Below are 26653 nucleotides of genomic sequence, written 5' to 3'. Positions count from 1 at the left end.
ACCAAGGGCATGGATGATGGCTTATCTAGCAAATACGAGAACGCAGTAAAGAAAGCGAATGTGCCCGATTTTTTTTATTATTTTTATTTTTATTAATTACAGTTTATTCACTTTCTATCCCCCCGTACCTTCTTCCCTCCTTTCCTCCCAATCCCACTCTCCCTCTTCCCCACTCATGCAAGGACCACTCATGGAGATGGCTTGGAACCCCTGCACAGAAGTGGCCTATGGCAGTTCAGTATTCAAATGGCCTCCATAGTAATGGGGACAGGGGCTGTCTCTGACATGAACTGATTGGCCTGCTCTTTGATCACCTTCCCCAGAGAGGAAAACGGCCTTACCAGGCCACAAAAGAAAACAATGCAGCCACTCCTGTTGAGACCTGATAGACTAGGGTCAGAGGGAAGGGGAGGAGGACCTCCCCTATCAGTGGACTGGGAGAGGTGCCGGATTTTTACATCTGTAGTTCTGTTTAAGAGAACTGGTGAGGTATTGTTATAGTCGTTAGTAAATTATGAAATTATGTTTCTCTATTAAGGTGTGTCAGCTGTCAGACAAACAGACCCAGCACCTTGTGAAGATGATCCGTGATTTCAGCATTCTCTTCTACAGGGTAAGAGCAAAGATTTTCAACCCTGTGCAATGCAACCATGTGGTTGCCTTTTGCCTTTACCAGGGTCTTGCAGCGGTAGGGAGCCCTCTAGTGGTAAGAGTACAAGAGTGGCACGTGAAGGGCAGGCACAATTAGTGTCTTAAAATTTTAGGTCAATAAGTCAGTCTCACCTTGCCTCACTATGAATGTATTTAGTTATCGTTATGCTAAGTTTGATAACAGCTTTGTTGTTATTTTGCCTTGAATTACTGTTGTATTCAGACATAGAAAACACAAAGCATTTAGACAGACTTTGTAAGGATAAATAGACTTGGGTTCATTCAGGTTCTACCATTGGTTATGTGTCGTTTAGGTTGTTTAGATGATGTTTAGGTTTGTAAAAATCTGCAGTATGAGATTATGTTTCTGCATGTACAATAAAAGCTGTCCTATGGATGACATAAGCACTCACTAACATGTTAATTAGCAAGCCGTGTAATGCTCATATAGGCCTCAGTAAAAAGTGCTTCATCTTTTAAACGATGGATAACTAAGCCTGTTTTCCCACCACAATCTGTTTTCTGTATTCAAAATGTATGTTTTTACCGTGCTCAGAGATGAAGGTATTATAACGGTCTTCATTAATTGATCTAAGGAGATAAAGACTTAATGAACTTCCTACAGTACCTAGCTGCCTTCAGAAGTAATGACAATTTTACAGTGACCCATGCCCACTTATTCTTCCAGAGGAAATTGGCTATAGAAAACAATCCATTCTGCCTACATCAAATTGGGCGTTTCACTACCTTGCTTAAATTAATATATGTTGTTTATGTAGCTTCAACCCATGTATAGTCATATTTCTGAGTTTTTACCTTTTCATACTGCTGTTGGAAACCAAAAATATTATCTTTGTAGGTGCTTTAAACACATGTATATAGAATAAAATTATAGCAGAAGAAATAAAATGTCTTTGAAATGAAGCTTATACCAAAACAGAGCATATTCTCTCTTAGGATGTATTTGAGGCTTTATTTTCTTTTCTAGCAAATCTCTAGAGTTAAAAAAAAAAAAAAAAAAAAAAAAAAAGCCCTTTATCAGGCCAACAAAGAAAATGCTCTCGTTAAATTTTATCCCCTAAAAATAAGTATTTTTGGCCGTTGAAACTGAGTGAGCAGCTTCCTTGTTCTAAAAGCAATCAGATTTGAAGCTAATCTAGCCCTTTTCTTACAACCATGTAATTATGTTTAATTAAGAAAGCCTTAAAAGCATAAAAGACATTTTAAAATACAGAACTTTTATATATCATTTAGATAAGAGGATAAAGCTGGGAACAGTTTGGAATACTAATAAGTTAAAGCATAATGACTCAATTATTTCATACAAACCTTATTTGATAGACATTACTGAATTTTGTCAATACCTTTTGCTTTGATGAAAAATTATTATATGAGAGTATGTATAATTTTTTGACATTTTCAGAGATGACTTGATTTCCAGAATATATCTTTGTTTCCTATAGTAACAGTCTAGAACATAACATCATAATTTTATTTATTTTCCCCCCTTTTTTTTTTTAGTGCCAAAAAGAAGGATCTGCCATTTCTAAGCACTATAAGGTTTATAAGCGTCCTAACTGTGGTCAGTGTCACTGCAAAATTACTGTGTGTCGCTTAGGGGAGAACAGCAGGATGACATATTTCTGTCCTCAGTGTCAGAAAGAAAACCCTCAACATGCTCAAATATGGTAAGATGTCTGATTTGGACTATCTCTCTGATAGCTAGTAATCAGAGCATGTACCAGAACTGCCAGGCTGCTGGTAGCATTTAGTTAGCATAGAACAATGAGACTGAAAACACCTATGAACAACAGTACAGAGGAATGCCTGAGAATATTTGTCAGGCCAGAGTCAATGCACTAGAGCTAGAACCGGAACTGCTTGTTTTTAAAGTTAGTAAGAATTATGATATGTCTAATTTGTAGGATGATAGAAAAAACTCAAAACCAATTATGAGAATTATTGGCTTTGAGAAATTAGGGGTAGAGTGAGGAAGATTTTTGAGAAAAGTGGTAGTAAGTATGCTACCCATTAGGGTTACCTGCGTGGTAGTTTTAGGTGAAACATAAAATGCTCCACTCACTGAGAACAGATGAAGAAATGATCTGAGCTTCCATGACCTATTGCTTTTGTTGGGAGGAAACAAAATGATTCAATTAGAAATAGCTAGAAAGTAGGTACTGATCAGCTGTATAGAAGCTGAGGAGGAGGCTGGGCCTTTGTTTCTGTGGAGAACACAGGCTCACGACTTATGTTTTCATAACTGTTTCCACATTTACCTGCCATTTCTCCCACAGTGTTCTACTTCTGTAGAACACTATACTCTGTAGAACACTATACTACTTCTGTAGAAACTATACTCTGGTTTCCTGTTTTAAACTGTTTTTTTATATACCTCTCCTGTCAGCCTATTTTATTATCACAGAGATAGAAAATATCATCAGACAATTAACTGGATTTGTTGTAGGGGGTTCTGATTTTATTTTTCACGATACCGTTATGTGTTTGTGTGACTCCATGCACTTAACACATTGTCAAGTGCATGGAAGACCTTCGGTTTATCTGCCTACTGGATAAATGACTAATGTTCCATGTTTGTCTAGAAATCTATCACTTTTTCCAGCTTATGAGGTTAACATTTTCCTCTTTCTTCTAAGTAGTGAAGTAAATTATATTTAATCATATAAATAAGATACTTGTCAATTCCAAGGGGTTTGGAAATGGGGTTTTAAAGACTCATTGGGTTCCTGAAAGAGATTTAGGTTTACCTGTGAGCCCTGCTATATTAGAAGTGTCATGGGGCATGTAATCCCTCTCCTTCATCCCGCCCTAATCCTGTTTTATATACTGGATTTCAGTTTAAGACCTTGGAGAACCATTCACACACTGCAAGATAAATGTATGTATAATTTTTAAAGCTTAAAAACCAATACTACTTGCCCTATTTTTAAGATAAATATATTCTCTATATCTGCTAAATATTTGAGCACTTTTTATATTAACTAATATTTTTTAACTTTAACAAAGTTATTTCAAGAGTTGAGCTTACAGCTTGATGGTAGCACACTTGCCTTGCAAGGCTTCAGTCTAATATTCAATCCCTAGGTGCTAGAGAACTTGCAGCGGTAGGGGGACAAGAGAGAACGAGGGGGGAGAGAAAGAGGAAGAGAGAGGAGAGGAGAGGATTTCAACATAGCTTTAAAAAGTCTGGGAAGCCCAAGAGCTACAATCAAAATGGCTGTCCACACATTAAAATCTATCAACTCCATTAACTGTCATGAATCCTTCTGATGTTTCTGATTTTTGGTGGTCACCTCCCTTTTTTACAATTTTTATTGATTATTATTATTTATTACAATTTATTCACTTTGTATTCTAGCTGTGACCCCCCTCCCTCCTCTCCTCTCAATCCCACTCTCCCTCCTCTTCTCCCCCTTATGCCTTTCCCCCAGTCCACTGATAGGGGAGGTCCTCCTCCACTTCTATCAGACCCTAGCCTATCAGATCTCATCAGGACTGGCTGCATTGTCTTCCTCTGTGGCCTGGCAAGGCTGCACCCTCCCAGGGGGAAGTGATCAGAGAGCCTGCCACTGAGTTCATGCCAGAGACATTCCCTGCTCCCCTTACTAGGGAACCCACTTGAAGATTGAGTCTATGGGCTACAACTGAGCAGGAGTTTTAGGTCCTCTCCATGCATGACACTTAGTTGGGGTATCAGTCTCTGTGGAAAAAACAACAATAAAAAAAAAAAAACAACTCCCATTTTAAGGGCATATATAATTTTCTATTCACTGTTAATATATAGTGAGCATAACCTATGTATAAGAATATTACCCTACTAGGTGAAACTGACTCTTACAGTCTTATAAAGGTTTTTGGTGGTTTGTTTGTTTGTTGTGGGTTTTTGTTTTGGTTTGGTTTTTGAAACAGGGATTCTCTGTATAGCCTTGGTAGTCCTGGACCGGCTTTGTAGACAAGGCTGCTCTCGAACTTACAGTGATTCGCCTGCCTCTGCTTCTCTGAGTACTGGTATTAAAGGTATGTGCCACCACACCCAGCTTCTTAAACAGGTTTTTAAAAATAATTTTTATGATGTGTTATTTACCTCTTATAATCTGCTAGACTCTGGGAATGCAAGGCAGAATATCACAACCCCTCAAACCTCTCAAGTTCTGAGGTAGGCCCTGGGCACCTGCATGGTTAAGCACAGAAGTGGAGGCGCTCTGAAGGGCTATATCAGTTTTACTAGCAAGAGAGCTACAGAGGCAGAAGCAAATGTATCTAGGATGGACAAGGTCAATTTTCTAGTGTGGATTTAAGTAGGGATTCATCACAAACAAGAGGAATTTCCGAGAAGGGAAACCAGAATGTGGAGAAAGATAAGGAAAAAAGCATCTATCTTATTTGGAGACTCCTACAAAGGTGAGTGTTCAGGTGATTTGTTCTCATATAAGGACACAGCCCTAGCTTCAAAACCCCATATAGAATAGAAAGCGCTTGTGATAGGTTGTAGGTTAATGAGAACTTACCATGATTCTCACCTGCAGGGGTATTTGAAGGGCTGGAACAACTTGAGGGCATTTGGAAGACTGAAAGAAACACTGTGCTCACTTAGTATTGATGCAATTAGCTTCTTTGGGGAAGAGAGTTTGATTGCAATTGCCATCTACAAAATATGCTCTAAAGAGGTCAGATTAATATTGAGGTATTCTTTAGACTTAATAGAAAAGCTATAGGAAACCAGAGCCTCAAGGACTAGAAGCTGTGCAGGTAACTCAGCTAACCAGGGCTGTCAATGTGCCTCGGGCAGGAAGCTGCTCTCATTGCTTCCATACCATACCTGCCTTCTCCACCTCATACTGTTAGAAGCACATGCAAAGCTCTAGAACGCTAAACCTAGGATTTTGTTGAAGGGCTGGATGTAAGATGTAAGCACATGTTAGGTTGACATCTAGAGTTCTGTTTTGTTGAGAAAATGCTGATACTTTCTACTGAAACAAAATGGCAGAGCTATAGACTATGGGATCATGAATGTTGTCTGTACCAGTGTCATGTGGGTTTTATGACAGATTACCATGCTTTTAGTGTAAAGCAGGAGAAATTTATTCTTTCTAGTTGGGATGCCAGAAGCCTGAGTAATATCATCAATCTGAAAGAAAGTGCTGACAAGTCTCTCTTCCTTCTGAAGGTCCTAGGGGATGATCCATCTTTGCTTCTTTGAGCCTCTGTTAGTTGCCAGCATTTTTGACATGTGGTTATGTCATGATAGTTGTTGCCTTTTTTAACAGTACCTTTGTTTCTGTGTGTATCAGGTCTGCCTTTCCACCCCTTATAAGGACAGGTCTCTTTAGGTCAGTATTCTCAATTTCACCTGCGAAGACTCTTCATAAAGCAACATTTTCCTTTATCTCACATTATGACCTGGAAAGCCATTCTTCAGTGTACTACAGCACATTGAATGTGAATTCTTGCTGTGTGTGCTTGTAGAGACTGGGGAGAACTTATTACTGGTGTGATTAACAGATGGAGCAGCAACAGCAAAAGAGATCCAGAAGCCTCCAGATAAAATTATATACTTCCTTTCATGATTAGTGTAGTAGAAGATGACAATAATAAAGCCTTGAGGCACACTGGGAATCTGAAGGTCATTTAAATTGTGTTCATCATGTTCAACAAAGCCTGCTGCCTTTCAGAGCAAGTTGTGGTGCCCAGGAGTTAGGTCAGGTGAACAATTCTGTACGCTGAGAGTTTCATATGCACATGAGATACTGTGTTAGAAATCAAGATAAAGATAAAGGGATCATAATGAGATGCATCTTAACTTTTAGATTTCCTTGTGCTATTCATTATTTTACCAAACAAGCCTGGATGTAAGAGCTTGTGTGTTTGCATAAAAAGGGGAAAGTGTTACAGAAGGCAAGGCTACCTTTGAGAGTCAGAGAAGCTATGCTCTTAAAACAATGTGTACTGTGTGGGCATTCTGCAAGAGCTTTTCTCGTGGTTAACACTTGGAATTGGTGGCACTGCTGAAGCACTACCCGCCTGGGTCCTGAGACAGGAAGTGTATTAGAGCCCTAGAAGCACACTTGTCAATTAGTAATGACCAGTGGGTAGAGAATCATGGTTTTCATTCATCACTAAACATCAGCTTTGGTCTTACTGTTCCTTAACCTAAAAACTACATATGTAACAGTGATGACTTAGTCGACATAAAGAGGCTTCATGAGAACTAACACTTGGATATCTTTCTTCATCATTATGGATTAAGTAATCAGTATATTGCTTAGGAAATACTGTTGAAAAGTCTAGGATCTCTAGAATTTCCTTTTCTGGGAACATGAAGTCAGGTAAAGCTTTTCTCATTTTATTTCCTCCTTTATCCCCATTTAAAAAAAATGTTTGTAATTATATTATAATTACTTCACCTCTCCCTTTCCTTTCTTCCCTCCAAGCCCTCCCATATACTCATCCATGCTCTCTTTCAAATGCATGTCTTCTTTTTCATTTTGTTTTCAGTGCTCTATCCTTAGAATAACGTTTTCTTTTTCTGAATTAATTGAATAAGTAATATTTCAGCTTTGCTTTGGAAAATACTATTTAAAATATTTGCAAAATGCTTCCTGCTGGTTATAGCAAATGCTTTTGGTTGTTTTGTTGTTTTGTTTTTTAAACATGGTACTATTTCTGAATTTAGCAACAACCAGTAAAACTTAGTTATCTAAGTCAGTGACTTTTTTTAATTATTTTTTTACATTAATTATATTTTATTTGCTTTGTATCCCAGCTGTAGCATCCTCCCTCATTCCCTCCCAGTCTCACTGTCCCTCCTTCATCTCCTCCCATGCACCTCTCCAAGTCAGTGACTTTTAAACAATAATAAATGGAATTGCATTATCAATGTTTCTAAAATATCTAGAACATGTAAGAATAAGATTTATATATATATTAAAACATGTCTATGTATGATTGATTTAGAAGATTATTTTACAGCAAACTGCCAGCAAGAAATGCTGCAATCAGCTGGACTTCTAGGAGAGAGGATTGCCTTCCAGACTCAGTGGCTAAGAAATCTGAAGAGCAGTGGTCCTGTGTGGTTTGTACTCTCATAAACCAACCCTCTGCTAAGGCCTGTGATGCTTGCTTGACCGCAAGGCCTGTTGGTAAGCATGACATTTTGTTTTGAGTTCATAAAACTTGTAAGAGGATTTATTGTCTAGGCAGGTAGATATCGTGCTCTACCTTGATAGTCCATAACCAAATGAAGTGCTTTCTGTCTCATGTTTAGAGGAATCGCCAGCCTTTTCTTGTAAACTAGGCTGATAGTCTGTTGAAAATATTAAAAAAAAAAGAAAGGAAAAAAAAAAGCAGAGAGGGAAAACATGCTTTTCCTAAAACAGTATGTGCCTTTGTATCTCAAACACTGAGATGATCACATCTGTTCTCTACTGTTTCTAATGAATTATTCAATAAAGCTTTGTTTTATGCAGATTTCAGCAACTTTCTAGTTTGTTATTCAGTCCAAGTGTTTCATAAATTGAAAGGGAGGAATTCTGTAAGAATGTCTTTGCAGGTGGAATTGAAAAATGCTGAATTTTTTCTCTTCTTTCTCCTTCCTACCCCTTGTTATTAAAATCTTTACCCAGACAATTGTACTGATTTCATTGAAATCCTTCAAAATAACTCTTTACAGCTCACAATCCTCATGCGTTCAGAGAATGTAAAACCTCAGAGGAAACCTGTGATTAAGAGCCATCTCACTGATGCAGCTTCCATTGTGTTCTCAGAGTGTTATTTCTTTCCCCAATTAGAGATGAGAAAGTTCGTTCTTGACTTAAGGACCCCTGCATTGTATTAGGGGCTGTATTGTGTTGTGTTCCCTGGGCCTGAGAGGCAGCAATCACCCCTCCAACAGCTTTGCTAAGTCGCAGGGACTGCACCTCCTTTAGTATCACCCAAGAGAGAAGCTGCTGAAAATCAGTCTTGGATTTCTACATTTATTTCAGAATTCTGTAATGCCTTTATGGGTCTCACTAACTATTGTTTTCAGTTTTTGTATATGAAGACATGTCTTACCTATAATATCGATTATATTGTGATGCTGATTCCAAAATTCTAGGATATTTGTTGAAGCCTTTAGTCTCACCAGCATAAAGGGTCCTTATTTCTTTTTTACTAATGTTAAGAAAACTTTTCATTTGGTCCTGCAGTCATTGAGATACTCTTGTCCATACATTAGTCTCTAGCTGCCAAGCCGAGGCTTTGTGGGGTATCATTCTTAATTACCACTGTTTAATGCTTCACCTACTATTAACAGAACTGCTAGCTGATTAATCTTTAGATATTTAAACATCAAAAGGCAAATGTAAATTGTTGTTACCACCACCTTTCAGTTCCTATAGGTTGTTGGTGTTTTATTTTCTAAGCTGAAGATGACTCACTATCTCGTGTCCAAGTGAGCATCACAACCACCTCGAGGCTGTGCCTATTTGCTTACTGTAATGAACTAAAACTTAAAATCAAATCTCTTTCAAATAGTCAGTATATGTTATATTTTTAGGAATACTGTAAAATTACTTATCTTTTTTTCAGATTCAGTGCTCAGGAATGAAAATAATTTCACTGCCTCTAACAGCTTAGTGAAGTACCCTTGTAATGATTTTGAGAAGACACATACAGAACTGAAGATCAACAGGAAAACTGTATTTGGAAGTATGACCCTTGTCTTGACTGATTTCAGCAATAAATCCAGTACTTTGGCCAGAAAGGAAAGCCCAAACCAGATAATAGGTGGGGAATTTCAAAACTTTCCTCCTAAAGACCTGTGTTTCAGTGATCCACAGCACCTCTCCAGAGAAGGAATAAACTGTATAACTCAACAATCCAACAAGGCAAACATATCACCTACAGTTTGTACCCAGTCTAAATTATTTAGTTCAGCACATAAAAAATTGAAAACAGCTCATTCTTCGGCAACAGACCATAAGAGTTACAACTCTGGACTTTCTAACAGGTATGGTATTTCTAACTTTGGTCTTTAGAGTATTTGCATTAAAGGTTTTGTTTTTGTTTTTGTTTTTATTGCTTGTTTGGTTTTTCGAGACCTGGTTACTCTGTGTATCCCTGACTGCTCTGGAAGTCATTCACAGAGATCCACCTGCCTCTGCCTCCTGAGTACTAATATTAAAGGCTTGCACCATCACCACCCACCTTAGTATTTTTACAATCTGTAAAGCAATACAGACAATACAAATGTATTGCATCAGGTTCAAAGCAGGTGGAAAATTTATCCATTGCAAAGGAAGTTAAATTGCTTTTAGTAACATAAGCCCTGAAAAATTATCATAACAATTTGCTTGCTTTTCATTCTCTAGCTAATTAATGTTAGCACAGAAAAGAAATGGAACATATTTTCCCTTATCTCCAACAAGCTTTTTTTTTCTTCTTTTCCTGAATACAACCATATGTTCAATATGATATATTTGGAAAATATCAGAAAATATAGAAAACTCTTTAAAGCACCCATAGTCATACCAGTTATCTGCTGATATCTTATATACAGATATTTCTTGATTTCCAAGGTAGTCATAGCCCAATAAGCCTGTCATAAGTTGAAAATTCATTATCTTCACTTAGTCTTCTTAACATCAGTCTAGCAAAACATGGCACTGTAGGGTCCCAGTTTTCTCCTTCATGTCATGTGCCTTTCTGGGAGTTAAAGTTTGTTAATAATTGAAAGAAATCATTAGCGTGTGTGCCACTAGCTTGAGTAAAGACCAAAATTTTGAGCCCTGGCTTTTACTATGTACCAGTTTCTTTTATACCACGGAAAAGTCAAAGCATTGTGAGTGGCACATCTGCATTTCTTCCTAGAAAAGCAAAGTTCTGAGGGAAACCATTATCTACAAAAGTTTAGTGTGCATCTTCTATTTTAAAAAAGCGAAACCCGAGACCCTTTGTTGCATTTCTGTTACAGAAAGTCAGAAAGCTGGCTGTATCTTTGGTGATGTGGAATTTTCCTTCTTCTATTTTAACCAAATTTTCTCAAAGAACATCCATGTTAATTTTATTGATAAGAGAGATTACAACTCCTTTTAAGTACTATACATGCCAGATGTGTTTCATGAAACTGCCATCAGCTACCTGGCCAGGGTAAGATCCCCAATTGTTAGCTGAGCTGTAAGAAGTGGGGCATCCCCCTTTGCTTCAGGAGTATGGCAGCCAGTCTCTGCTGATCACCCTTACTGGCCTCATTCCCTCTCCTTACCTAGGCTCCCTGTCGCAGCCCAGTAAGCATCCATCAGAAAAAGACGTCTCGCCACAAGTGGTTTTTGCAAATGCCTTCACTGCAAATCATTTGCTACACTCACATGTAGAATTTATTGTTTTAGAGGTATGCATGTGTGGGGTAGGGTGGCACGCAGAGGTCATAAGACAGTCTACGGAAGTCTCTCCTCAGCTCCCCTGTGTAGGTTCCAGGTGCTGCGCTCAGGTAATCACACTTGCTGGCTGACACCCTTTGCCCACTGAGCCATCTCACTGCATTTTAAATGAAGAGTAAATAAAATGAATGATGTCTTTTCTTACCAAAGGAAGACAGTTACCATGGAACCTGAAGTACTTTTAGGGGAATTTGGATTAATAGATGTTCCTTATCTATGCTTTATTGATGAAGAGATTTCTCCACTGAACAGTGGGATGAGGGACCATCTGTTGTGAACTTTTTAAAATTGATTTATTATTTACTACAATTTATTAACTTTGTATCCTGGCTGTAGCCCCATCCCTCATCTCCCAGTCCCACCCTCCCTCCTTCTTCTCCCCTTATGCTCCTTCCCTAGTGCACTGATAGGGGAGAGCCTCCTCCCCTTCTATCTGACCCTAGCCTATCAGGTCTCATCTGCACAAATCAAAATGACCCTGAGATTTCACCTTACACCCATCAGAATGGCTAAGATCAAAAACTCAAGTGACAACACATGCTGGAGAGGATGTAGAGAAAGGGGAGCCCTCCTCCATTGTTGGTAGGAATGTAAACTTGTACAACCACTGTGGAAATCGATCTGGGACTTTCTCAGAAATATAGGAATAGTGCTACCTCAAGATCCAGCTATACCACTCCTAGGCATATATCCAAAATATGCTCAAGTACACAACAAGGACATTTGCTCAACCATGTTTGTAGCAGCATTACTCGTAATAGCCAGAACATGAAAACAACCCAGATGTCCCTCAACCAAGGAAGGAATGGATACAGAAATTATGGTACATTTACACAGTGGAATACTACTCAGCAATTAAAAACAAGGAAATCATGAAATTTGCAGGCAATTGGTGTAATCCACACTCTGGGAATCCTTAAAGCTTGCTTCATAACAATTCTCAGACAGTTTTTTGCCCAGTATGTGCATTTATTTACAACATCTTATCCTGCCTTTAAATCTTCTATCATGAGTTAATCCTGATGATTTGACCCTTAACTGAATTTTTTTTTAATATTTTGTTCATAATCATCTAACACTACTGGTATAACTGCAGCTTGTGATATATTTGAACTAAGCTATGGCGGCCTGAACTTTTAACTGACTAGATAAATACATCTTTTCACTCTAGTTCTTACTAGTGCCTCAAAATAAAAATCAGGAAGAGCTACAGTCTGAGTTGGGAGGCCGTCCTGTGGAAGAAAATTGCTTTTAATCATGTTTCTCTTCACCGGCATGACTGGAAGGAAGTAGAAGTACTTGTTTTAAAGTTACCCAGATGAAATATCTGGCATATTTTTATTTCTTTCATGCTATTAAAAAAAATAATTTAACTAATGAATTAAGAATTTAAAGAATCGTTAATGTAACCTTAAATTTAAATGATTTCTTCATAAGCCATTAACAGTAGAATCATATGATTAATCACAGTGCACAGCATTGCTTAGAAATGTTACAGCTGTGTGTGTGTGTTGAATAGAAGAGCATCGGGATGAAACTCCACAATCAATCAAGATCAAGTAGCAGAATAAATGTCAAGTGATGAAATGAATTCACCCAGCAGCCCTTCTGCACCCAGCTACTTTACAAGGAATAAATTGCAAATTACTGTCATTTATTTCATTTTTTTCTCCTTGTCTGGCAGCTAGAGTGTTCATCTCCTGGACAAGATGCTTACCAGAAGTTCACCACAAAACACTGTTAAAACAGGTGGTCCACTCAGAATTTATAGCCAGTTTATTTTCTTTAGTAATCATAGGGTAATTAATTTGACTTTTGTTCCCTTAATTAGTGATCTCTTTGCTATGCTGTTGCAGGCTACGTTGACAAGGCTTATTTTTGGATTGGTCTCTAAATATACTTGAATGTTATTCACTTACCAGATGATAAATTAGATAATTGAACCAATTTTTAAGCAGTTAACAATAGCTTCTAAAACGAGTTTAAAATCTTTGATCTAATTACTGTAAACACAGAAGAAACGTGGTACATTTTCAAAGAAGCCATGTGTTCTAGCTAGAGTACCATGCAGAGGGTCACGGGAACAGTAAAAGGACACCTCGGAAATCATTCCCATTTTCCCATGTCTGCTTCGTCAGTCTGTCTCCAAGTCCATACCCTTGTGCTGCTTCACCTTTGGAGTTCTCAGTGCCTCACTTATTAAATTTCGGCTTACTTTAATCTTTGAAATAATGTTGGATGGTCTGATACACATTTAGTTGGACCGATTCAGTCAGTAACTAGTTCCAATATAAGTTATATAAAATCCAAAATAAGTTGTATATTTATGTTATATAAAATCAATAACTTATGAATTAATTAGTTATTGATAATAGAGCAGTTTGTCATAACAAAGATAGTTTTGAATCAATATCTGATTTTTTTATTGTTAATGTATTTATTTTTAAGGCGCTAAAGATGTGTTTTGCACGTTCCAGACAGCAATTTTATCATTTTACTATTTATTGAGAACTTGTTATGCCTGAGTCTTTGTCCTTGATTCCAATGATGTCTACTGCAGAAAACTACAGCCAACAAGGCCAGATCTAGCCTAACACCTGTGTAATGTTTCATTTCCATTTGTCTAGTTATTTTTGTATTAAAAACAACAGAATTGAGTAGTTGCCATAAAGACTCACAAGCTTAAAATATGTGTTGTCTGAAATGGTTTTGCCAAATCCTGGTCTACTTTATTACTATGCCATTTATAAACCAATATTCAAATGATGAGCCTAATTCACCAAACTAGTTCAACTGTTTTTTTTTTTTTTTTTTAATCCTAAATTTACCTAGGAAAATGCTCTGCTACATTTTAGAAAGTTTGTAAATAGTAATTGAAACAAAGAGGAACCAAGGTATCCTCGATGAAGCAGAACATTTCATTAGCCGGGATAATGTTTTCTATGGTAAAATTGAGGGTAGCTTATGCATATTTAGAGCTAATGTGATCACAGGTGGCACTCTTGGTTACATTAACTCAGCCCTTCACTGCTCAATGTGCATATGAATCACCTGGGAATCTTGTTAGCAAGCAGATGCTGATTCCAAAGTGATTTGGAGGAAGGGCTGGGTAGTTCAGTGAGTCTGAGGAGCCCCTGGGTGATAATAATGTTTCTAGTTAGTGGAACACAATGTAGGTACCAATGTAGGTACCAAGGATTGGACAACATATAGACAGTTTTGTCTTCACCTTTATGCCAGGGAAGACACCTAAAGGAAGACAAAATGAAGAAGAGGCAAGGCATTGGAGCCTCTCCTCTTGAGTCTCCCCCCACCCCCACCTTTGTTCCTCAGAAAAGCTACAATAGTAAAGACTAAATCTCTCCTTAGGTCTGTGAAATTTTGGGATAAAATATAAGGCAAGTGAACTGAGAAATGTTGAACTAAAAGCTACCAAGTTTAACACTTCAAACATCGTGTAACATTGTTTCAGTTTTTTTGCTGCTGTTGTTGTTGCTCTCTTTTTGGTATTTTAATCCCAGGCTCCTCTCAAAGCCTGTGGAACTCGATTCCTAGCCCTTCCTTTTGTATTTAAGACAGGCTCTTTCCAGGCTTACCAGGCTGCGTTTGAAAAGACAGATCTCTTGTCTCATTCTTCTCGATGCTGGGATTACAGGCCTGAAGCACCAGGGCCATCAAAAGTATATATAAAACAGTGTATTTATGTTTGCACACTTTAATATGCATCTTTTCATTCATTTCTACTACTACACTTAGCTTCATTTTGTTTCTCCCTTGAATTTTGCTTTATATTGTTTAGGACACCATTTCTATTTTCAAATCTCTTGACTTCTCTGTTGTCACCTGGATACTTAGCTTGTCTTACAGTTACAGTTTTGAATCTGCAGATCACTGGTGGAAGGGAGGTTGTGGAAAACAAAAGCCTGGCCATTGCCTTCCAGATTTCCTATTCCTGATTTGGTGTGACCCATCACTCTAAGATTTACGATCACTTACCGACCACTCTGAAGAGAGAAACAACAAAATAGTTACTGGTGAAATATTTAATGAAAATACTGTCCATAGCAATTGTTAGGAATTGTAGAAAGATGTAGAGGTTACAGAGAGGGAGGTAGATATATAGAGAGAGACAGAGAGAGGGAGAGAGAGAGACAGACAGAGAGAGAGAGAAGGAAGGAGAGAGAGAAGAAGAAGCGTAAGGGGAGGGGCCCCAGTTCTTTTATAGGGTGGTCCAGAGCATGGCAGGTGATTCCAGGTGGTCAGCAGGTGGTCTGGGTGTCTTTCCAAATGCCTGTTACCTGGTATGTCAGGCCCCAGGGGCTGCCTGTAGAAATGCCTGCTTGCTGATCCCAACAGCAATCCCACTAGCTACTCCAATATTACAAATGGAAGCTTTCAAAACTGTATTAGATTCCCTAAGGTCTATGGCAGCAGACTTTTAAAGTAATGTATTTAATCTTATCTTTCATACATATAAATTAGTTTCCTCACAAGTGAATGAGTATATCCTCTGAACATTCCAATTAGATATGCTGCATCTTTATGAGAATAATTATTGAAACAAATGTTGCAAATCTTGGAAGCCAGGAGAAAAGGAAAATATTCAGGAAAAATTCCTGACCACGAGGTAGTTAAGAAAATTGCTATTGTTGTTATTTTTTGAAATCTCCCCCAATGTGAAAACAGAACTTTTGTATATTAAGAGAATTACACATAGGGACTTGATGGAGAGGTTCAGGCCTTGTTTTGTTGTTGCATTTGTTTTGTTTTGGTGCTGGGAATCAAACCCACTTTGCACATGCTAAGTGCATCATCTACAACTGAGATAAGTTCCTGTCCCTTTTCTTTCATTGCTGTGAATGCTTTTCTTCTGAACCGGTTGGTCCGTCTACACGTATTATTTAAAACATACAAGATATAGAAAATTAAAAATTATAATGAAACTGCATATACAGCTGAAGGACAGGATCAGCTCCTGGGCTCTCTTCACTGTGTGCAGAGACGACCTTCAAACACTCCTGTTAATTGTACACAGAGGAAACCCACCTGCTAAGCTTCATAAAATGTACATTTCTTCTCTTCCAAGCAGCCTGTTTCTTACTAGAATGTTATAATGATGAAAATAGTAATTTTGATCAAAGGAAGGCATAGAAAATTGTCTTTAAATGGACAATAGATTGTCAAAAGATGGCCTCCTCAGGGCACTGATGAGAGTTTCCACAGATGAGAAAATAATTAGCGATGATTGTTACCCTGCTTGCTTTGTGAGATGGCGTCCAAGTAGACTTGAGAATACCTTAGAGGAAATAAAAGTGAATATACTACAATACATGGTAAGGGAAGAAATGAATATCAGAAGTGAAAACTTAAGAAAACCTGATATACTACTTACAAATTCAGCTGTTTTTATTCAGAAATGTAAGGTTTATGCCTTTGACACATAGTTTAGAAATCAATTAGGATTACCCAAGGAATCAAAAAATTCAGAATTTAATAACCTATAATGGCTTCCTGTAGGTGTAACACTAAATGGATGAGGCAGAGTGGCATGAGTGACCTTTTCCGTGCTGCTATCCTACCATTATTGTGCTCCCTGTTGTTACAGTGAACCCCAAGCCAAGACAACACATGATACTCACTCTGTAAATGCCGGTGTTCCTCGGTGTAAGAAGCACAACCGCCTTTGTGTTCTCCGAGTTGTGCGGAAAGATGGAGAAAACAAGTGGAGGCAGTTTTATGCCTGTCCTCTCCCCAGAGAAGCACGGTGTGGATTTTTTGAAGTATGTATAAAATCCCCCATGCTTACTGTAGTTCAAGTGAATTCTGGTTATTGTAGTGTGGCAAATAATCAGTTTTGCTTTCACAGTTATTTATTTGTATGTCTGTTTGTTTGAGATAGAATCCTCTTCTCAAGTACTAGGATGACAATTACATACCAGTACGCCTGGATTTGCCTTTCCATTTTAAATGGCTATATTAATATTCAGTGTAAAGCATGGGTGTTAAATAACTTCCAATGTGAAGGGGTTCAGCAAATAATATTAATGACAGAATAGCTATTGGGTCATAAAGAGCATATTTGTAATCACAAGTATAACAATGTTGCTGCTGTTCATAGTGATAGATAGGGAAGAATTGAGGGAAAATGTAGTGACTCGCATCTCTATTCCAAGTCCTGGGCAAGAAGATCTGGAGTTTGAGACCAGACTGATACAATGAATTCCAGACCAGCCTGGATGGTCAGACTCTATAGCAAGGGAGGGAGGAAGTGAGCGAGAGAGGAAAGAAGGAAGGAAGGAAGGAAGGAAGGAAGGAAGGAAGGAAGGAAGGAAGGAGAAATGGAAGGTAGGAAGGAACAAAGGAAGGAATGAAGGAAGGAGAAAAAAAAGGCCTTAAGGGCTAAGAAATACTAAGTAAGAACTCTTTAAAACCCATGACTTAAGCATTAGATAGAGTACATGAGAAAACTCAGTGTATTTGCCAATGAGTGACGTGCATTTGCAGTAACCTCAGTGAATTCAACTGTGAGTGTAACTTGGCTGAGGGAAGAGGTGGGAAGAACAGCCTATGGTAATCCAGCCACGATGCTTCTTTACATCTGGTATAGAGACAGGAATGTAGCTCCCTTCAGTCATTCTCCTTGTTTTCCTTAGCATGCCATATTCTCATCACGCTAGGTATTATTTCAATGTTTAAGGACACACATTTTCCCTAATTACATTTATTACAGCATCCAATAGAAAAAGGTAAATATTGTTCTGATTCAGTGCTGAGGCCTCAACATTGATGATTTGTCTTATTGAGAAATAAAATGTTACTCTTCCCAGTGTGTAAACCTTCTTAAAGACATTCCCACATGAAATTTGAGGACTTTTGGTCCTACACTTAAGATAAACTTATTTCATACTAGATTCACAGATTTTCTTAAAAACTATTTTAAATAGTGGAAAAATATTAGTAATTTTATATTTCTAATACTACCACAGCTCCCTTAATTCCTGTCTTGAGACCAAATACTAAAAGAAGACTGGCATTTGCCTAATTTAGTCTGTGCAACTACCTGCTGGGATCTTCTTTTGTCTAGTAGACTACTAGAATTTAGTGTTACAGTTAAAACAAATATTTGATAATATTTTACCTAAAACAGACATATAGATGGGACACTGGTGACAGCTTAATACCAAGGCTCTGGTAGTTTTCAGTTACTCTGGATAAAGGAAGGAAATTTATATGCCTTTAGATGAAGTGAAGCTTGGAATTTGGGCAATTTATGATGTGATTCAAACAAATTGCAAATAAAAGGCTTCTTTGACTCTTTCAAAGTGCAGCAACTAATAGTTTCTGTTTCACAATGCCAAATTGATAGTCACCAATCAGTATCACATCAAATGAGTCTAGTCCTGCCTGTTCAGCGCTGTCACATCATGTATTCTTTATAACGCCTCTTCTTTCTCCCTTAGTGGGCCGACTTGTCCTTCCCATTCTGCAGACATGGCAAGCGCTCCATTATGAGAACCGTGCTGAAGATTGGACCTAATAATGGGAAGAAATTTTTTGTATGTCCTTTTGAGAAAGAAAAGCAGTGTAATTTCTTCCAGTGGGCAGAAAGTAGACCAGGAATGGAAATTATTCCAGGACGCTAATATTTTCTCTTTTTAAACAAATGTCAAGCAAACTCAACAAACTCACAATGTTCAGTCCTCTTTATTTAGTAGAAAGCTTGTAGAATACCTGTGGTCCATATAAATTAAGATAGTGTAGTATTTGAGAAGTATTCTTTGTTTAAATGTGTCACCTTCTCATTTTCTCTTGTAATAGTGAACCCTGTTTCACCAAGGGAAACAGGTATTTTTGCACGTTTGTAGAAAAGTCCTTTCAGAGAAGGGTCAATGTATTTTTTTAAATGGGCAGCAACCCTTTTTCTATTCTACCATTAAATTGCCCATGCAGAAATGTAGAAGTTAATAGCACATTCACTTTCAAATGCATATTCAATATATTTAATAATAATGGCAATAAAGTGTTGTTAGTCTGTTTTTGATCTCTTGTGAGTTCTTTGGTTACAGTAATCTGTTGGTAGGAGACTATGTTATGCATAGCATTAGATGACATTCATTTTGTTAGGAACCCTTCCTCAGACACCCCACTGTGGACAACATGTGATTAAATGCATAGCATTAGATGACATTCATTTTGTTAGGAACCCTTCCTCAGACACCCCACTGTGGACAACATGTGATTAAATGTATTCCTTATTTTTTTAAACTCAATTTAAGATTTAAGATCCTTTTTATGAAAAAAAAATACTATATTCTGTTCAACAAATATTAAGTTCCTGTTAGATGCTAGAGATGCACTGAAATCTACAATGAGTTTCAGTGTTTCCATAGAAAATTGTGGGGATCCAACCTAGTATAACACTTAGGACAAAAGTCACATGCTTAAAGACATGGGGATTGGTGTTTGTACTACTTTTAATTTTAATGTCCTTTGTTACTTTAAACAAGTAAATCCATTTCCAGATCTTAATGTATTACTAGGCTCTAATGATAGCCTGAAGTGTTATCCGAAAGCCTTTTAAAAAATTTATTTGGGGTGTGTCTGTGCATGGTGTTGCTGATAAAACTAAGATCCATGCGCATGCATTCTACCATAGATCTTCATTCCTATGTTACCATTTTATTTCTAGTTTTTTTTTAATAGTACTTTCTTTCTTTAAAGTTAGACAAATAACTATATTTCTCAAAGGGGGGGGGAACTATCATTCATAAGGTATTTTTGCTTGTTTGTAGAAAAATCCTTTCAGAGAAGGGTCAATGTATTTTTTAAATGGGCAGCAAACCCTTTTCTATTCTGCCATTAAATTGCCCATGCAGAACTGTAGAAGTTAATAGCACATGAAATGATTGCCAACAACACATCCCATTCATAGTCTTTATATGTTAACTCTGTACTGAAAAGGCAAAGTTAGAAACAACCTAAGATCAATGATCATTACCCAAGAGCTCAATGAGGCAACAAATCTATGTGACATACCAGGAACTGAACTGGACAACTGATATTCTCAGCTGACTTGACATTAAGTAGAGAATATGCGCTAGTAATGGAGGAAAAAGCAAATGATGTGCAGCAGAGAAGAAAAAAAAAAGGCCACTGCCAAAAAGATTTCCATAACATCCCAGTTCTAAAACATGCAGCTGAAATAAGAAGCGCAATGAAAATATAACCACAATTGGTTTAGTATAACAAACTTACATCCTATTCACTGGGAAATGTGTAGGATCTATATGAAGAGAATCTTACTGAGGAATACCAAAAGCTCAGATGTGTAGACAAAACTAATGCTTAGCAAGGCTGAATGTTTAAAATATACCATTCTTCCTATCTTAATTTTTAATTTGAACAAAATTCCCCTATCAGGAAAGATTTTCCATTTTACCAATAATATCTGACTATCTAACCCCCTCAACAGATAGCACAATTCTGAATCAATTTGTAATGCTCAGTGGTATAATACAGAACATGGAATTTTTTTTTTTAAGGGATGCTTTGGAAGAAGAAAACACTGGGGTGATTTCCCATTTCTTACAGCATTTTTCTTGAGAGTAAAACAAAATCATAGGATGGCTGTAGGAAGCCCAATTAATTCAATTGTGTCTCTCAACGCCACCAGAAAGGAAGAGAAGTTTCAGAAAGATATTCAGAGAGGGGGAAACCCAAGCTCTATCTTTAAATTCTACCTAAATCATATAATCCTTCTGTGGGACAAACTGACCACAGGGCTCATAAAGACGAAAGGAAGAAAACAAAAGGTGGTTGGCATTGAGGGTCAACAGTTTAAGTGGAGATGGAGAGGAAGAAGAGGTTGGATTAACAAAACTAAGGCTGTTTGGAAAAGCCATATGGAAAACCACTACTTCATACACAGGTTTAAAAAAAATTTTTTTTTGTTCATTTTACATTCCAATCATCCCCAACTCCTTCCAGTCTGGCCCATCCTCTGTCCTCTCCACCCCTATCTCTGTCCCCTAGTCCTCAGAAAGGGGGAGCTCTCCATTACCAACTGACTTCAGACTATCAAGTCTCTCCAAGACTGCCTGCATCTTCTTTCCCTGTGGCCTAGGAAGGCCATCTTGCCCTCCTTGGGGAAGTGGTGGAAGAGCAGGTAATAGAGTTCATGTCAGAGGCAGCCCCTGCTCCCCTTACTAGGTAAACCATATGGAAACTGAGTTGCCTACTGGCTATATCTGAGCAGCGAACCCGGGTCCTCTGCAGGGACCCCTGGGCCCAGATTTGTTGACTCTGTTGATCTCCTTGTAGAACTCCTCTCCAGGTCCTTCTATCTCCTGACTCTTCCACAAGACTCACTGTGCTCTACTCAAAGTTTTGCTGAGAGTCTCAGCATCTATTTCAATCCTCTGCTGGATGGAGTCTTTCAGAAGACATTTATGGAAGGCTCCCATCCTGTTTCTCTCCTTCAACCACATCTGTTGTCTATTTGCCTTTATGAATGAGAATTAAGCACCCTCCCTAGGGTTATCTTGGTGGAGTCCTTGGTTTTGGCAATGTCCTGAAACTGACTTCCAGACAGAGAATGAGGATATTGTTTCTCTCAGGGACAGCTAGAGTACCCTAGGGTGGGGCCCATGTGTTAGGCTGGGATGTGGAAATAGTTTTCCACACTGTTTCAGTTTAGGTCTTTTAACATGAGATGACTGGTAGCAATGGAACCTTGGGTGTTCCAAAGCTTCAGGTGATACCAAAGTGTTACAGCTCTTGGTTACGCTGCTGTGCTAAGCACACAAACAGAGGCACAGCTTGATAGGGCCGGGGTCCAGTATGCTGGAGTGCAGGCCCAGTCAGAAGAGGCGCTGTTAAGGAGAAAAGAAAAATGTCAGATGGGCATGGTGGAAGGCTTATAGTATCATTCAGCCAGTGAGCAGCATGTACCCCTATCACATTTATTTGAAATCGGGGACTTCTATGTTAGGACCAATGAAATGATGATGCACACAACAGATTTTGTATGAAAGAGGTTTATTAGATGGAAATGAAGAGAGAGGGTAGCATGACATGATAGGGGGAAGGGAGGAAGGCGCCATGACAGAGAAAGGGGAGAGAGCAAGAAAGTAAGAGAGTAAGAGGGCAAGAGAAAAACAAAGTGACTGGTTGATCCTTTTAAGGAGCAGCTTACTCACTGCCAGGTGTGACAGCTGGTCCACATGATGACATCATAGGTTGCTAGGCAACCCAGAAGCAAGCTACCTAAATACTAACATTCCTCCCTTTCTCTATGATTAAAAAAATGAGGGGCTTGGAGTGCCTTTCATGTTAGGCAAGTTAAAGTATATAAATATAGGTTCATTGGAAGCAGCTCTTGGTTACCATGCAAGGGGTTAAGAGAGAGAGAAAAAAATACAATAGCAAAAAATATCCAGATTACATGGTCAAGAGGAGGAGAGGAAGCTCTTTCCCTGGAAAGTTCAGGGTAGTGGGTTGCCAGTAGAGAGTTGCCAGCTATGTAAGGTAGCATGTAGGGACTAAAGAATGCTGGGAGAACCTGGAGCTACTTGTCCTGGGCCTGAAGCATACCATTCCAGCCTTTTATTAGTAATTAGTGAATAACGTGCATAGATTCTCTTCTGGCTACTTCCTGATGACACGGGGGGGGGTGCTGTAGGGAGGTCAAAAGGCTGAAATGCTGTCCAAGTCCAAGAAAAACAGGTTGTTTTGATGCTGTCCAGAGTCTATGAGAACATCCATGGCTGGGAGAGAAAGTACAGGTCCAGCTTGATGGAAGTCTGTGAGGTCAGACTGGAACACTTGTGGTGCCTGCTTTGGTGCTCTTGTGGATATAGGAAACACCTGAGTCTGTCAGGATACTGGAACTTATATACAGGCAGAAGACAAAGTTAAGTAGGTTATGGAGAAAATTCTTTTTTTTTTTTATGGTGTTCAAAGGTTTCATGTTTTTTTTAATTTTTAATTAAATTTTTGTTTTTTACATTATTTATATTTTATTTGCTTTGTATCCCAGCTGTAACCCTCCTCTCTCCTCTCCTCCCAATCCCACCCTCACTCCCTCATCTCCTCCCATGTCCCTCTCCAAGTCCACTGATAGGGGAGGTCCTCCTCCCTTTCCATCTGACCCTAGCTTATCAGGTATCTTCAGGACTGGCTAGAGTGCAGCCTTGCCAGGCCACAGAGGAAGACATTCTAGCCAGTCCTGATGAGAAAATTATTTTAGGTGTACATTTAAACCTTTTGGGAGAGCAAACAGTAGTGAAAGGTTTGGATCAAAGAGGCTTGAACAGGGGAACCTCCATTTACCTGAGGGAGCCTCCATTTACCCAATCACTGGCAGTAATTAAACAGGTTTTGCTTTGGATCTGTTATCTAAGAAAATTGAGACCACATTTGGTTATGAAAGTATGTAAGCTTAGAGGCCCTTAAATGAGCACTAGATGTAGAACTCTGAAATTCTCCAGAAGACATCCCAGAGGAGAATCTGGAGGATCAGATGAATGGACTATTCCCATTGGGCGGTTAGGAGTTAGTGACCTGTCAAGGCATCCCAAGAGCAAGGTTTGACTCAGTAGATTGGTACAATCTGTTCCAACAGCTCATCAGCATTGTCCAGAGACCAAGGACACAGTTTCCCATAGCAGACATGGTTTATCTAGTGCTAGGATTTTCATAAACAAGTAAGAGGGGGAGGGAGAGAAATTGTGCCGGGTAGAGGAAAAATCTTACCCTAGGGAGAAGGTCTTAGATAAAGAGTTTGGATGTATGTTGGTGAGAGCAGTAGGAAGTGTATGTGCCAACCAGAAGTGAAGACTCACCAATCAGCTGGTGTTGGGTAAGAATGTAGTAATCAAGTAGCCAGGAATTGATCCCAACCAGAATGAAAGACTCACCAATCGGCCAGTGTTGGTTGTATGACTGTAGCAATCAAAATAGCCAGGAAAGGTGAGTCCCAAAATGAGGGAAAGGGGAGGAATCTCACGCGCTGACATAGGCAATAGGTTTAGTACTTATCTGGAGCCCAATTCACCTGAGAGATGGATTCAAGTGGATTTCCTGCAGCTTACAAGAATTACTTTTAAGTTTTACAAAGGAGATAAAAGTTTAGACATGTTAGCATCACAATTGTAATCTGTACTGAAATATACATTGTAGGAAAGGCAGTAGACGTACACTTTTGTGTTAACAGCATACACATTCTTTAAGGTAAGTTCTAAAAAGGCAGAAGCCTTTTGTGAAGTAGAAGGAACAAAAGCTCATTTGACCTTAACCTTTAGTATGATTACGCATTAGGGAGATTTAAAGGAGATTTAAAATCTTTAGCTTGGAACCATGATAGTGGGTAATATAGTGGAATGTTTTTTATTGGAGTTAGATTAATAAATCAGAGCTCTATTGAAAAAGGTCAAGACTCTGGACAGTCAATATAACAGTAGCATAGCAACAGGAGGAAATATTAAACATTTTTACCTATTTAGGATACCTTAAATCACTGTAGACCTTACAACCTTTTTACCAATCTTAAAACACTTTCTTAGACCTTCAAATAAGATTTTTCTTAGGCCTAGTTCTTTACCGTGAGACATAGGCAAGACTGCTATGAACATTTATTTTCCTTTAGTTATATCTGAGGCCTGTTTCTTGTGTCTGGCAACAAGGAATATTATGTCTAGGCTTGACAAATAGCAACTCTAAGACTCAGATTTAAGGCCTGCTCTCCTGCATATGAAGAAGACTGAGAAGATATCTGAAGTCTCCCAAGACAGAAGTTGGCAATACATCTGTGGGGCCCAGGTGTGAGGCCAAAGCATACCTGCAATGCTACCCTGGTCTGGGCAATGGTGGTGGAGGTCACTGAAGCAAGGAGCCATTTCTCCTTCATCAGGCCAAGGAGCTCGAAGACTGGAAGTGTCTGTGATTCTTGTGGTGGTTGAGCCTCCATGGCTGGGCACAGAGGACAAGCCTGCATGGGAGCATTTTTACTTCCAAAAGCCAGTCTTCCAGGAGGAAGTATGAGGCTTGTTGAGGCAGCCTTCCTGCTGTCCTTCCTGTCCTTCCTTCAGTGTCCTTCCTGCCTGCATTTGAAAGAGTTGCCTGGCAGAGTTGACTTTTGGCTCTACCCCAGCAGGATGGGCAGACCTCTTGTTTTTTGTGCAGGAATGCCAACACCCTCAGAGCAGCAGTCAAGGTCTGGAGCACAGTTTTTGCTGTAGATGAGCTTATACAGAAGACTTTTCTCTTATTATTTTTACCAACTTCTGTATGGTGACTCAGGGACCATCCTCATCTGTTAATTAAAGATGGCATTGTGGCCATGTTTGCATCTGTACAACTATAAATATATCTTTAAACATGTTAAAGGACTTGATCTATAAGATGACTGAACTATTGATTTGCATTTGTTAACCATTAAATATTAGGACTTTAGGTTTTGTGCCTGTAAAGTTGGAGCCTTAAAAGTCAAATATAGTCCATTAAAGTGACAGCATAACAGTTTCCTCTATGATTTAGTATATAAAAAGATCATAGCTTATAAAAGTCTAAGGCTACACTATAGATTAATAATATTACCATTTTTTAGGAAACAAGATCAACCATATTTTAACCTTTTGATAGTGAAGATATAGCAAAATGATCAAGCTTTAACATAAATAAATGCCTCTTAAATTAATAGATCTTAATTTATAGTATTGGTTAAAATTTATACATAGTAATCCCTGAGTTGTGAGTTTTAAAACCAACAATATAACAGTATAAAGCAATTTTAAAATTACATTTGAATTTATTATAGCAAACCTACTAGCCAGAAAGCTTAGTGGTGAATCTGGATTATAAGTAGCTCATGGCAGGAGAAACAGCATTTATTAATTTAGGAATTGATAAAAACATAAAGAATTAGACATACATTTAAAATTAGCTTAATTTGAATAGACCTTTATAACTTTGAAATTTTAGCATTATTATTTTGAACCAGGGTTGAATCATATACATTGCAAAATGTAACTTTGAATTTTTATAAAAAGCCACACCAATTTAAAATGAGACATGTTGCTATCCTAGTCTAAAAGGAGACAAACAGAGAATTAATTTTGATTAAAATTGTTCATACCTACTTCAGACTCTGACCTCAGCCTCCAAGCTCCTCAGTGTGACCCACCTGAGCTCAACTCAGAACTACTGCTGAAAGCTTCTCCCAGACTCTGTCAAGTAACCTTACTTCACTATTCACTAATTACCCTGACTCTGATCTTGCCACAACCCTCACCTTTTTCATATCACTCTTTCAGGCATGGAAAGCTTTTTCAAGGAATCTGGAACACAATCTCTAGGAATGTTAAATTCCTTAGACTGTAATAACACTATAATCCTCATCTCAACCCCAATGCCATACTAACAATAATACCTTGATTCTTTGTGGTACTCAGGTGACTGTCGTCTGTCTGCTGGTTGGTCAGGAGTTTGCATGCTGATGCTCCTCTTCCCTGAACTGGGGGTGATAAATGAAAAGGAGCCCCTACCAATCCCAGTGGTGGACTCAA

General features: G+C 38.4%; 1 protein-coding gene across 1 annotated transcript in view; it reads left to right on the top strand.

Moving 5' to 3' along the window:
* Neil3 (nei like DNA glycosylase 3) overlaps nucleotides 1-19066 on the top strand; it is a 52658-nt gene extending 33592 nt beyond the window's left edge. The window contains exons 5-10 of the mRNA XM_021664158.2: nucleotides 539-613; nucleotides 2173-2339; nucleotides 7642-7811; nucleotides 9241-9661; nucleotides 16696-16870; nucleotides 18551-19066. Coding sequence (XP_021519833.1) covers nucleotides 539-613; nucleotides 2173-2339; nucleotides 7642-7811; nucleotides 9241-9661; nucleotides 16696-16870; nucleotides 18551-18733 — 1191 coding nt within the window. The 3' untranslated portion in view covers nucleotides 18734-19066. The remainder of the gene's footprint in view (nucleotides 1-538; nucleotides 614-2172; nucleotides 2340-7641; nucleotides 7812-9240; nucleotides 9662-16695; nucleotides 16871-18550) is intronic.
* The last annotated feature ends 7587 nt before the right edge of the window (nucleotides 19067-26653 follow it).

The sequence above is a fragment of the Meriones unguiculatus genome, chromosome 4 (genome assembly GCF_030254825.1).
Source record: "Meriones unguiculatus strain TT.TT164.6M chromosome 4, Bangor_MerUng_6.1, whole genome shotgun sequence".
NCBI lineage: Eukaryota > Metazoa > Chordata > Mammalia > Rodentia > Muridae > Meriones > Meriones unguiculatus.
Note: the sequence above shows the minus strand (reverse complement) of the source record. Positions and strands in the feature narration are given on the sequence as shown.